Source organism: Arvicanthis niloticus, chromosome 4, assembly GCF_011762505.2.
Source record: "Arvicanthis niloticus isolate mArvNil1 chromosome 4, mArvNil1.pat.X, whole genome shotgun sequence".
NCBI classification, from domain to species: domain Eukaryota; kingdom Metazoa; phylum Chordata; class Mammalia; order Rodentia; family Muridae; genus Arvicanthis; species Arvicanthis niloticus.
The window spans coordinates 35,870,547-35,885,101 of NC_047661.1; the positions used below are offsets into that span (position 1 = coordinate 35,870,547).

The 14,555-nt window shown below is 43.1% G+C and overlaps 1 protein-coding gene across 2 annotated transcripts in view; it reads left to right on the plus strand.

Moving 5' to 3' along the window:
- Nucleotides 1-13,424, plus strand: part of Foxo1 (forkhead box O1) — a 79,343-nt gene extending 65,919 nt beyond the window's left edge. The window contains exons 2-3 of one of the 2 annotated variants that reach the window (XM_034500221.2): nt 8,341-9,692; nt 10,294-13,424. In XM_034500221.2, the coding sequence (XP_034356112.1) occupies nt 8,341-9,678 (1,338 nt within the window). In that variant the 3' untranslated portion in view covers nt 9,679-9,692; nt 10,294-13,424. The remainder of the gene's footprint in view (nt 1-8,340; nt 9,693-10,293) is intronic. The other variant, XM_076932360.1, reaches the window with a different exon arrangement.
- Nucleotides 13,425-14,555: the final 1,131 nt, after the last annotated feature.

Consider the following 14,555-nt stretch of genomic DNA (forward strand, 5'->3'; position numbering starts at 1 on the left):
GATATTAGTCTGAATTAAGTTTGTTGACAAAAGAGCTGGTAACCCATGGGCATCTTTACTTTCTGTTTCAGAGCTTTCTTCCTGCTTTTTAAGGTTGTGGCATCTCCATTTTTCATCCTGTTTTTAATAGTACAGACCCACTCATTTGTCATTTGTCCCTCACTGAGCATGCTTGTCCTGCAGTTCTTTACATTTTCACGAACACTGCACTGCTTTATTCTCTTAGGGGCTCTTAAGTGTACTTTTTAAAGTTAAATGGTCAGGGTATTAAAATATATGACCTTTGCCATGTCCTATACACCTTGAGTCCCAGAACCCTGCCTAGGGGCCACTAGGGAGTGAAGAAAGGACACCTACAGACACACACACAAGCAATGACTGTGGGATCAGGTGGGGTTCTCTACCATTACCAGACAACCTGAAACGTCAGTGTATGGATTAGGTATAGCACAGGGAGGGTTAACTAGTCTGGGTAGGAGGTCTCTATCAAGCTGACACTTCAGTGTATGGATTAGGTATAGCACAACGAGGGTTAACTAATCTGGTAGGAGGTTTCTGTCAGGCTGTAGCTGCCCCTCCAAGCACACACACCCCTCAACACACACATTCCCTGGATTATGAAGCCATAGTTGCTAGTCTTTGCACACATTGGTAAGTGTTGGTTCATAAAGATTCATTCTTAGACTTCCAAGAAAAGCTTTGCCATTTCTCTCTTGCCTGGCCCGTGTGGGTAATGGCTTTGCCAGTTCCCAAGGGCCAGTTAGTCGGTCTTGGAGTCCTTGACAGGCAGTGCTTGGGGCTTCTTCAGCTCCCTTCATCCCCATTTCTGTTTCTTAGTGAATCTTTACACTTAATCGAGGGCAGGTTCTCCTCAGTCTCCACACTAGAGATGGTAAGGAGGAACACAACAGCCACTCATACCAACAGAAACAAAAGGGTGTTCTATGGGTTAAAGGGATTAAGCCATCAAGGATTGCTTCTGTAATATTGGCAAGAGAGGTGGTCTGATGGCGAGCCTTTTGTGGTTTTAGGAAATGTTCATATAATTGGACCATATATTTGCTACCCTCATTGAGTTCAATCAGGAGATAGACCCAAATCAGCTCCCAACTCAAGTTTTACTTGAAGGAGCTCTTGTCACACACTTGTATTGCTAATCCATATGATGTATTAAATCATACTTAATTTGCAGGGCTGTAGCCCACCCTGAATAATTGAAGCCTATTGGAACTCTACGTGATTAGAATACCCCTCAAAACAAAGGGAATCATCAATATAAGTAGGTATGAAAGAGCTGTGACCAAGCAACTGGGTTAAAAAGCTGTGGTCTAAGGATGTAAGTCCAGTACGCTTTTTCCATGACCAGTTTACCTATGTGGATATGACGATCAGCCATCTGAGAAATAGAACTGCTGAGTTATTCCCCAATCCCGTGTCTCTTCACACCTGAAATCAGGCTCTTCTCTGGACCCAAGTGACCATTCCATACCTTCTGGGAAGATAGAAGCAAATCCTTTCTTCCCCGTTAGCATGGGAGGTGGGTCAAGGCGTTCATCTGCCGTGTCATTCCATTAGCACGTTAGGTCTCACTCTCCTAAGTTCTGTAGCAGTGAGGCTATCTTCTGTACAGTTTATAAATCATTTAGTGTAATAAGGCCTTGTTTAGAGAATTCTTCTAGAGAAAGGCTTTGCCATTCCTCTGAAGCCTGACCCATATGGGTAATGACTTTGCCAGTTTTCCACGAGCTAATTGGTTTTGAAGCCCTCAACAGGTCATGCCCAAACCAAAATACACATCCAACCAGGACTTTACTCAGGCAGTTTCCTCCACTCCAAACAGACCTTTGCCGTGTGGCGTTTTAAGAAGCCATGAGTTGCATCCACAACTGTAGTGTGTCCCTAGAGTAATACTGATGGTCAGTATTTGAGAAAAACCATCGTTTCATAGTTGCTACCTCAGATAGGCTCCTTCATTTGTCAACTAACATGTCTTCCCTCTCCTGAAGCAGTCTTGTGGACATTCTGATATAGGTTACCAGAGACAAAGATATCAAAAATACACTAAACACTCTCAGAATTAAATCTATAATCTATGTAAGGGTTCGGCTGTGAGGACGTGGAAACAAGTCTGAGGAAGCCTGTTAAACAGGAAGTTTGTGATGAATGACTTCATCAAGTTGGAACCATTCATAATGGCTTAAAAATTCCTGTTTATATATTCCTTACTTCCTATAACAAAGTAGCCAGTTTTATTTCCCTTAGTTTGTGTCAAGTGATACCCAAGGCCTTCCATGCATGCATACTATTCCACCCTACCCTGTGTGGTCCTGATAGCCAGTGACAGGAGTTAAGAGCCAAGACTCATTGAGAACCTGACTGACTCATTCCAGGACCAGAACCTTTGGTTCTACCTCATCAGGCATCTCCCGATGCAGGAGGCTTCCCCTGCTACCCATGAGTCCCCTCGCCTCTCTCTTTCTGCTGCTATTTTATATGACAACTGAATCCCCCCCATCCTGTGCTTAATAGAAGATTACTTTAGAGGAATGTTCTCTACTCTGCAATGATTTGATTAAAATGAAGCACTTTGAAGCAACGTGTGACTCCACAACAGTTTGGTAATCTACAGTTACATGTTAGATAGACTAGAAAGAGGGCCATGGCTTAGAGTCTAGACCAGATGAATTACTGTGTGTGGGACCTTTTAGGACAGCTTTGGGATCACCAAAGAAGTGTGAAGACGTTAGTGTAGACGGATTATGGTTTAGAGGGTATTCAGGTGAGAATAGGACTGTGAAATTGAAGTCATCCTTATGGATAGGCATGGATTAACTGTCCATGGCAAGTCTTCTGTTACAGCATGTTTTGAGTCAAATTTTATGCACACTATTAACAATTTATGTCTCTAAACACACACACACACACTGTTGAGTAAATGTCACATGATTTCTCACAAGCACACTGGACTATTTTAAGTCATTTTTATTAGTAGCCCAAATCGGAACTTTGTTAAATAGTGGCTTTTGCTAGTTCAGTCTTCAGTCTGTTTTCACTTGGAAGTGTAAGAAAGGAAGCACAAGGAAGGAGTGATACTTGCTGGGTGTGTGTAACAGCTGTGTGCAATTAGAAAATTCAGAAATAAGGGAAAATACTTTGTGAACATCTAGTTTGTCTAGCATTTTTAAAAGAATTTCAAAAATCTCTACAACTGGGAGCTTTTCAGTCATATGTTCCAGTCTCTGAACATGAGGTTCTTTGTGTTGGTTATGGACACCACCTGTACAGCCAGGTGGCCCTTCTCAGCAGATGAGGATCTCCGGGGACCATCTTGTTTTCTTTGTGAGTCCTTATAGCCTCTTCATGTAGGCTTTCCCTGGGATAATACACTCCTGGAACTCAGTATAGCTGCTGTGGTTTTCTGTCACAAAGAAGAACTCACTGGGAAGCAAGTCATATTGTATAAATTTATTAGCCATTAAGGCAAACTATGGGTGGTTTGTAAAGTAGTAAGTAGAATTATTTCTTCTCCCCCAATGTATACTCATGTAACTCCAGTGTGTTCTTTTGATTCTTGATACAAGTGAATACAAAGAGGTAGTTTTTGTCAGCTTGCAGCAGTATTAGAGGTAAGAGTCACAAATCACAAAGCCTTGTCTGTCTGTCTAATGGGGGGGGGGGCTTCTTTCTCCTGCTCTAATTTCCCCATAGGGTTGTTACAAGAGAGGGGAGATGTAGCTACTACAGTACACTATAAAGGAAGAACTGTCAAGTGCAGAAGCCAGGATTTCATGAGCAATGTGCATTCAGCATAAATTGCTGCCTGGTGGTTATTAGTGCTTGAAAAGAAAGAACAGGGGTACACTTAGAATAGAAAAGTAGAAAGAAATACTTAATGTAAAAAGACCCTGGTCTTCACATAAGCTGAGAAACAATCTCAAGTGTGACTCAGGTCAGACCCCAAGGTCTGGAAATCAGGATGAAGAGAGATGTCTAAGAAGCACCAGATCCACCAGTAGTGACAGGAACTGAAACTAGTAAGCAGGGGACAGGGCAGTTTTTTCAACAGACTTGGGGGTGGTGAGAGGCACGGAGTCTATGTTTGACTGACTTATGACTAGCTCCTACCTCTGATTTTTGTTGGAGATTCAGCATTCTTAGAAGTCTTCTATGATGGATGAGTGGTTTCCAATGTTTTGTTTTTAAATTGCATGCCCTTTTTGATAGGGCTTCAAGTTGTTTATGTAGTTCAGATATATTGTGTGTGTTCTATAGCACATTGTTGAACATAGAACTTCAAAGTATATGCATGTCTTACAGATTTATAGATTCTGCACTTCAGTGACTGCCTGATGATTGCTTTTGACTGGGAGGATAAAAACATCTTGAATGGGAGGACAAGAAACAAATGACTCTGTCCTGTGTCTCCAGGGCTCTCCACCTTCCTCCTAGTTCCTGGCATTTTCTACCCTGGAACAGTACAGTAGATCTCAGTCGAAACCAACCCAGTGGAGATGCCCAGCTATGGTCATTGAATGACCTACAGTCTGCTCTTGCCAGAAGGACTGTAGAAAACTGACTGTAGTGTTTGAATTTAGTCTCAGTGCGTGTGTAGTGAGAAACCATCAGACCCTTCTCACCAGCAGTTGCTATTTCCTGTAAATAAGATGAATGCCTTGTGCTAGTTGGAACACTGGAATCTGGTTATCTTATGTGTGTATATTATATACGTATAAAACATGAGGCTGGTGTCCTAGTAGTGTTATTAACTTCATTCATATTGATGGAAACAAGCATTTTTACATTTGCTACCTTGTTGAGTATGTTGGGCCGTCGAAATAGAGGCTCAATAGCTGAGGAGGAAGTTGACAGCTCTGTGAGGGTCATCTATCGGTTCGTCAAATGACTCCTTACTTATTCCTTTCACACAACCTCTGGAGGCTACCCTTCTCCTTATTCCTTCCTGCTTCCTTTTCTGCTTTCTGTACCATGAGCTGTCCTAATTTGGAACACGAATAGATTCTTAAAAGATGTACACTAAGATGTCACATCTTCCCTGTAATGTTGTTGGGGTCAGTCAACAAAGGTTTATTGAACTCATCTGTGTAGAACATCTTTTAGAGGCTTTGAGGTTAGAAACAAGTTTAATCTTGTGTTTGAAGAACTTGGAGTCTGGTCTATAGGGGCATAGAGTAGAATACTCAGGAGCAGGACAAGTTGAGCATGAATCCGAGCACACTAGGTTTGTGTCTGCCTTACTGGCAGAGCTTGTTTGTGTCAGGCTTCTTTAGAACATGCTTGCAGTGTCTAGCCATTCAGGTAGCATCAGGGATGTGTCTGAGGCCTCACTGGGCCCAGAAAGCCAGCAGGTAAGTATGGCTGGTAGCTCCTCAATAATGGCATCATACAGACACAGCATTTGGGTACGTGTGCAGCACTTGGCTCTCATTCCCCATCCATTTCCTCACAGAATGTTTGTTGGGAGAGAATGTTGGGAGCACAGAATCTCAGAGCTCTATTGGTTGCAGGCAGAGAATTGTGAACGTAGCACCTCAAGCCTGCTCCTCTTTAGTGTCCCACTGGCTGCAGGAAGAACAGGAATTTCTGTAACGAGCCCTGCACAGCAAACGCTTTCCTGTTGTGGGGGTGGGTGGGTAATTGTTGGCAAGGTTAGTATACAGCTCTGTTACTCAGAGTGACCTGAAATGTCCTCAGAAAAATATGTAGTGTGACATTTTGATAAGTAAAGGATTGCTATGGCAGAGAGAGAGAGAGAGAGAGAGAGAGAGAGAGAGAGAGAGAGAGAACCCAGCAACAAGCAGAAGTCCAAGCATTTAATGGATACTAACCCTGAAGTTGGTGAACTATTTTTAAACTTTTTAGGAGTCTACAGTATTATGTCTTCTTTAGTTAGTCCTGCTGAAAATGCCCCTCCCCAGCGCGTGCTTTCCATGGTCTGGCAGAACCGCCCCAGGCTTGCAGAGCTGTCCCCCTTCCCCTGGTAGTTTCAGGCAGTCAGGAAGCTGATCTCTGCAAAGATCTCCTCCCCTGCACTCTCTTTTATTATTACCTAAATGCAGTGTGACAGGACAGGAGTCAAGCTTCCTCTCTTCTCAAGGTTTTATCAGAGTTTATCTGTGTGTCTATTGTGTTTAAAGAACAAAATTGTCATGATGGAATATTGTGCAAATGCCCAGCCTCCCTCCCGGCATGTAGATGGCTTTGGAGAATGCAGTTACAGAGCTGGCTGCTTGCCAGGCCTACCCAGGCAGCCTGCTGCTTTTAAGGAGGAATTGGGAATGTTGGTCACTGGTGTTGGCGGACTCGGTAGCCAAAGCGATAGCTCTGGGGGAGGGGGTGGGGTGGGGGAGGATGGCAGGGAGGTGGGGATGAGGAATGTTTTTGAAAATACATGGGATTGAGATACAGCATGAAAGAAATGTATTCCTTAGCCTTTTGGGAGATGTTTGGAGTTCCAAGACATGCCCCCTCATAACACTCCTAGAGCTGAGATAGATCATAAGTGGAAGAACATAATGAAGGCTCAGGAGAGACTACCATTGCCACATACCTGCCTGGCATCCAACCAGAAGGCTCTTGTTGGGCCATGTCTGATCGTCCTCGCCATGCACCCTGGCAGAAGGACTTAACACATAGATAGCTGTGTGTTGCAATCCTTGGGTGGAATGTAGTGCAGAGTACATTTTGAAATACGGGTTTCTAAGCTCTCTTAGGCCTCGGTCTGACTTCTGTCTCTGTATAGAAAGTGAGGTTGCCACTACACTTGTTTTGTTTCCCATCTCTTGGTGAGAAAAGGCATGAATGTACTCAGCGTCATGGAGAAGTCTGACACCCTGTATATTGTTCTGGTCTGGTACAATGGTTGGCACTTCGAGCACCTTCATTCCCTGTCAACAACATGAGGATGTGGGCATTGTGGCTGCCTCCTTGGGTGACCACAAATCTAGTTAGAGTCTTTTTGTGGTCCAAGAGGGGTCACAGAGCATTTGGGCAACTAAGCCTCGCACTTGGTTGGCAGAGAAAGCCAAAAAGTCGAGAAGCCAGGTGCATAGCATAGCTCTGTCCTGAGGATTGTGAGATGTCCAGAATACTGTCCCTGGACTTGTCATTAAGTCCCTTCAGAGCTGCCAGGTGAGTACATAGCAACTGTGCTGGAGCAGAAAGCTTAGGACTCTTTGGCCTACGTGTTCTTTACATGCTCAGATTTGTGCCACAGGCTCCCCCACAAATCAAAAGGCACACTGGGGTCTCCTTGTCTTCATCTAAGAACTAAGAGGCTGACCTATACTGTCCCGTGTGTTTGCAATTGCACACGTTTGCTGGGGCCTTGTTGTACTACTGTCTGCACATCCAGAGTAGGAGCAGAAGGACTTCAAGCAGGCGGGGAGCTTGTCTCAGCCGGCCTCCCTCCCTCCCTTCCTCCTAGTTACCACTCTGGACAGCATACTTTCTATAGTGCCCTGAAGCTAGTGGTTTGCTTAGAGCAGAGACAGTCTCACATTTGAATGTTTCATTTTATGGCAAGTTAACTTTCTCAAGAAAATAGCTTTTCTTTATATTTATTTTTACTTGCTGATACAAAGACTCTGGTGGTATAAACTAATTTAGGTCTCAACGTTTGGGGGAATCTATCTATCTATTGATCGATCGATCGATCGATCGATCGATCGATCGTAGTTCAAACTAGTCTCAGACTCACTCAAAATCCTCCTACCTTTTCCTCCCATGAACTGAGATTATAAGTGGATATTGTGTGTTGCTTTGGGGTTTTTGTTCCTGAGTGAGGATAGATCCTGCTTCATCTCCCTTTCTGTTACCCTGTGAACCCAGTGACAGAATGTCACTCTGTAGAAATGGTGTTTATTTCACCTTTAAAAAATTGGGAATCGCTTTGTTTTTGAGTCAGAGTCAAAAACTGTATAAAAAATATATGAAAATCAATATATGTGTATGCATGTATAAGAGAATACAAATTTAGAGAAGTGCCTTATTTTTAGATGCTATTCTTCCTAAACTAATTCGAGATCTTTTAAAGTGGGTTTATTGCTACTGTTGAGAGCCAGTGGGGTGGCTTTTGTTGCTGCACAAGTTTGATCCTCAGAACCCAAGGAAAGGTACAAGGTGAAGAGAGACTCCAAAAGTTGTCTTCTGACCTCCACAGCCTGTGCTGTGGCATAAAGTGCTGTGGTACATTCGCCCTCCACACAAAGTAAGAGCTGTTAGGCTGTTCAGATTGGACACTGTATATATATGATCCATGTTGAACAGTAAGTTTTCCAAGGGGGAAGTGCTGTATTTCTAACGTATTGTTTTGCTTTACAGAATTCAATTCGCCATAATCTGTCCCTACACAGCAAGTTCATTCGAGTACAGAATGAAGGAACTGGAAAAAGTTCTTGGTGGATGCTCAATCCAGAGGGAGGCAAGAGTGGAAAATCACCCCGGAGAAGAGCTGCATCCATGGACAACAACAGTAAATTTGCTAAGAGCCGAGGGCGGGCTGCTAAGAAAAAGGCATCTCTCCAGTCCGGCCAAGAGGGTCCTGGAGATAGCCCTGGGTCTCAGTTTTCTAAGTGGCCTGCGAGTCCTGGGTCCCACAGCAATGATGACTTTGATAACTGGAGTACATTTCGTCCTCGAACCAGCTCAAATGCTAGCACCATCAGTGGGAGACTTTCTCCCATCATGACAGAACAGGATGATCTGGGAGACGGGGATGTACATTCCTTGGTATATCCACCCTCTGCTGCCAAAATGGCCTCTACACTGCCCAGTCTGTCTGAAATCAGCAATCCAGAAAACATGGAGAACCTTCTGGATAATCTAAATCTTCTCTCGTCCCCAACATCTTTAACTGTGTCAACCCAGTCCTCACCTGGCAGCATGATGCAGCAGACACCTTGCTATTCGTTTGCACCGCCAAACACCAGTCTAAATTCACCCAGCCCAAACTACTCAAAGTACACATACGGCCAATCCAGCATGAGCCCTTTGCCCCAGATGCCTATGCAGACACTTCAGGACAGCAAATCAAGTTATGGAGGATTGAACCAGTATAACTGTGCCCCAGGACTCTTGAAAGAGTTGCTGACTTCTGATTCTCCTCCTCACAGTGACATTATGTCACCAGTTGATCCTGGAGTGGCTCAACCCAACAGTCGGGTCCTGGGCCAAAGTGTAATGATGGGCCCTAATTCAGTCATGCCAGCCTATGGCAGCCAGGCATCTCATAACAAAATGATGAACCCTAGTTCCCACACCCACCCAGGACATGTACCACAAACATCTTCAGTCAATGGCCGTGCCCTGCCCCATGTGGTGAACACCATGCCTCACACATCTGCCATGAACCGCTTGACCCCAGTGAAGACACCTTTACAAGTGCCTCTGCCCCACCCCATGCAGATGAGTGCCCTGGGCAGCTACTCCTCCGTGAGCAGCTGCAATGGCTATGGTAGGATGGGTGTCCTCCACCAGGAGAAGCTCCCAAGTGACTTGGATGGCATGTTTATTGAGCGCTTGGACTGTGACATGGAGTCCATCATTCGGAATGACCTCATGGATGGAGATACCTTGGATTTTAACTTTGATAATGTGTTGCCCAACCAAAGCTTCCCACACAGTGTCAAGACTACAACGCACAGCTGGGTGTCAGGCTGAGAGTTAGTGAGGAGGTAAGTTTATTCACCCCAGTATCAAAAGGCCTTTTGAAAAAGGCCTTTTTAAAATGTGTCTTACATGGTTAGACATTTAAACAAACAAACAAACAATAAAAAATGCTTAATTAAAGACAGGGTCTTATATAGCCAGCATCCCTACCCACCTGGCTTAACGTGGTCCCACGGTCTAACCCAGGGCAGCACTCTGACAGAGCTACGCCCAGGGTTTTGTAGGCTTTGTTCTGATGTCACCTGATTGTGATATTAGGTTGCTGGGAAGCACCTGTCACCATCCACTGTCCGCCCTCCCTCCACTTATCAGTTTGCCTTTTGAGGTTAAAATAGAGTGAGGATTCCTTTAGCAGCCTTTAAGACTTTGTTCTCACTGTTGGATGGCTCATTCTTTCTACCAGTTCTTAAATAAATGAACACAGTTGATACAAATCAGATGCCAAAGGTCTTTTTTTTCCTCCCATTTTTTCAATAAAGAAAAATTTACCTGTTGAATGATTTTGGAGCCGTTGGAGAAAGCTGTAGCTTCCCCCACCCCCAACTTGATAAGTGCAATTGAATGGAGTATGACTATATTTTTATTGTGTGTGTTTTTCCCCCTTAGGCTACATTTAAAAGTCCTTCAGATTGTCTGACAGCAGGAACTGAGGAGCAGTCCAAAGATGCCCTTCACCCTTTTAGTTTTCTTGATTTAAAAAAAAAAAAAAAAAATCCTTTTTTTCCTTTCGTCAGACTTGGCAGCAGAAGCACTTTCCCGTGCAGGATGTTTGCCCAGCGTTTGCAGATTATGTGCTCCTGTAGATAAGGACTCTGCCATTGGGAATCATTACAATGAAGTGCCAAACTCACTACACCATGTAATTGCAGAAAAGACTTTTTCAGATCCTGGTGTGCTTTCAAGTTTTGTATATATGCAGTAGATACAGAATTGTATTTGTGTGTGTGTGTTTTTTTAAATATCTACTTGGTCCAAGGAAAGTTTATACTCTTTTGTAATACTGTGATGGTCTTGAGTCTTGATAAACTTTGCTTTGTACTGCCCGTGTTCTGCTAAAGTGATGAATCATGAACTAAGATCTCCATTCTGCACCTCTGCTGAATGACTGAATCTGTTCATCTTGCCACAGGATTCGTATGAGAACCAAGTAGCCGGTGATCAATCTGCTGAATTAGTGGACTTGTCAAACTTTGGGGCAGAATAAGATTAAGTGCCAGCTTTGTACAGGTCTTTTCTATTATTTTTGTTGTTGTTTATTTTGTTATTTGCAAATTTGTACAAACACCTTAAAATGGTTCTAATTTCCAGATAAATGACTTTTGATGTTATTGTTAGTACTCAACATTTTTTGGAATAGATACCGAACTGTAATGTTTTCTTAAAACTAGAGTCTACTTTGTTACATTGTCTGCTTATAAATTTGTGAAATCAGAGGAATTTGGGGGCAGCATTCATAATTTTCATTTTGTATTTCTAACTGGATTAGTACTAATTTTATACGTGCTCAACTGGTTTGTACACTTTGGGACGCTACCTGATGATGTTTCTGACTAATCTTAAATCATTGTAATTAGTACTTGCATACTCAACGTTTCTGGCCATTTGGGCAGGAAAGTGATGTATAGTTACAGATACTCTGTGTTTTGTATGTAGATTTATCTGTGTATTTTAAAGAAACTTTCTGTTACCCTGTGAATTGTGTACAGTGCATAGCACCAAGTCTGCAGATAGATGCCCCATGCCACGTTCTTACAGCTCTCCTAGGGAGGCCTTGCCAGATGATGCCCCATGCCATGTTGTCACAGTTCCCATAGGGAAGCCTCCTCTGTCTGTCACTCAGGACAGGGAGACTTTATCTGAGATGATGTTCTTTGTCTAACTGGGGTTCTCCTCCTACTCCGAGCTCTTGATTTTTGTCCAGAATGGAGGTGGTGTTACGGCTCTGTCCTGAAGAATCATGTAGCTTCTCAGTCTCCACCTCTGTTCTCTCAGGCTCTGAACAATGTAAACCCAAGGAGGAAGTTTGCAAATAGGACTTCAGTGATTTATGGAGTGCTTTGTGTTCTTAAGTACAGACAGTGGCAGAATTAGTAAAAAAATTGAGACAGTAAACTTGAAAACCAGCCAGCTATAAATGTACATTTATTTTGAAATCCTTAGCTTAAGAATTTGAGAGGTTTTTTTTTTTTTTCAACCTTGAGCAGCCTAGCCTGTGTCTCATTAAGTTTTTATATTCTATTTACCTGAAATCCTACCAGACCAGGATAATTGGGTTCCGCCTCCCATTCCGTCCATCAGCATTTCCAAGTCATCCATCGAGATTGCTGACTGTCCCACAATTTGAGGAACAGAGGTACTACAGCATCCCTCCTTTGCCTTCTTGAGAAGGCCTGGTTTCCATGCAGAAGCCCAGATTGCACTTGTAGGTTTTTAGTATGTTACTTATCTCTCCATGTGGGGTGTGGGTGTGTGTGTTAACAAGAATAAAATGTCCCTGGTTTTCACGGTTGGCCAGCTTTGTCGGAAGCTTCCCACCATGACCTGTACTACTGTAAACATGTATTGAGGCACTGCTCCTCTGACCACCTTTGTTTGGGCACTCCAAAACAGGGCTTATTTTAGAAATGAATTCCTCCAAGCAGAGCCTCCTACAAATGGAGTAGAATTTACTGGGGTCAAAGAACTCAGGACTCTCTTTCCTCCTCCGTCTGCCATTTCTTACCATTGCAGAAAGAGCCTCTGCATGTAATCCTTCAGCAGAGGCAGCTCCAGCCCTGACCAGTGGTCAACTTGCTGAAGGCCACTGAGTGACTTGGATGTGTTTCTTCTTTCAGAAGCTATAGATTTCAACAGCACCCCCCCCCCCCTTTTTTTTTTCTTTTCTGTTTTAGTGTTAAGATCATAGTGTGAATCATGGGGCACAGCGAAGTCCAGGAAAGGCTTCTTGTCTGTTTTGAAAACAAACATCAAACTTGTGACCTCTAAATATCCTTTTCTGTGAGAATGTTCACTTTCTGGTATATTATTGTACATGATTGCTCTGTGAAAAGACGTCACCTATGCAGCCTTGTTTATTTCCTTTGGTTTGTACTGTTGTTAAGAGCATATTGTATTATAGAGCTATTTGGATATTTTAAATATAAAGATGTATTGTTTCCATAATATAGATGTATGGAATATATTTAGGTGATAGATGTACAATTTGGAAAGGTCTGCTTGGACAAACTGAGTCTAAGTTAATTAGCAAATATTATATCCTGGTGAGCAGTAAATCCCAGACCTAACAGTAAGAGGATAAAGTCACTTAAAATGGAAACAGTTCCCCAAAGGTGTACAATTTGAACTTGTTCAACTGCTTAATCTATGGCTCCCCTTTTCCCCTCAAAAAACCTTGAAGTTCTTAGTTTCAGCTCTCAGAAGTTACTGATTTTAAGTGAAAAGTTTCTCTGTGGTTTCATCTGGGGAGTGATCGTTCAGTATAGCGTGCATTGTGCTTTATGCAAACAAAACAGCCTGGCCCTGTGGCCAGGGATAGGCAGCCTTGTAAGTCCCATCAGGATAGAGTCCCACCCTCACACACACGTCAGCACCGGAGTTGAGTAACAGTGCAGATGCCTTGTTCCTGTTCCAATACTATCTGAGAAGTGCCTGATGATGATGATGATGTACTTACAGATACAAGAACAATCCTTACTATAAATTGTATAAAGCCATAAATGTACATAAATTATCTTTAAGTGGCTTGGTGTGTTTCTTTCCTTAGTGTTTAAAAGTTCTTAAGCAAGCATGTTTTTATTTAGCTATCAAGCACGTGAATTAGACTGTCAACCCCAGTGTTAATGGCATATCTGATCAGCTCTGCCATTTCCCTTGGAAGAAAGAAGGAACCATCTCCATATGACCAAACCATGGTCCCTAATGTGAAGAAGTACAGTCTAAAATTAGCAGTCTAGAGAGCAATGGTTCTCAAAGTCTACCATGATGTAAGCCAAAAAACAACTATGCAGTCTTTTCTTCCTGACACAGGAAGTCTGGAAGACATTACGTCAGCCGTTAATATTCACTCAAACCTGAGGCAGGTAACCTATCTGCAGGAAATCACCACCCAAGCACCATGATTTTTTTAACAGAGGCTCCAAGTGTTTCCAGAGTAAAGGGCACCTGTAGCATGTCTGAAACCAAGGACTGAAGTGCAAATAGCTCCATCAAGCCAACCCAGTTTTGTAGGAATGATTTTGGGTTTTGTTGGTGGAGGCAGGGCCATGTTATAGCCTAGGCTGGCTCTAAACTTACCTCAGTCCTGTCCTAGTCAGTATTGCAGGTGAATTGATTTTAAGTGCATACAACTAAATTGTGGAGAATTTGAGTATTTACAATGCAAAATTCTCAAAAGTCTAGCCAGCTGTTCTTGGGAAGGTACATGGATTCCAACAGCCCACAGTGACCCAAAGATCAGTCTTTTTCTCTTCTGGTTCTCTACCATATTGAAGAACTATTGGAAGAGGGCACACAGGGATAGGAATTCTGAGTCTACTCTAGACTGGAGTGAGGGCAAGGCTACGGAGACCTAAGTGGCTCTCAAAGGCCCACAGTACTGGCCCATAGTGAAGAGCCTTTTGGGAAACAAATGTCCCTACTTCATAATTGGGATGTCATAGGTTTAAAATTCCTAATGGGTACTTCTAGAGGCCCCAAGACTGTTAAACCGTCCTGAGGGATGGGTCTGGCAAACTGTTTACACAATCCCTTGCTCAAGGTAGAGGCAGCAAATGAGAACATAGAAAATACTAGACATGAACCAATAAACTAGTCAGTTTTCCCACTTAAAATGTGGGGAGATGCAGAGCGTCCCAGGGGCCCTCTAAAGA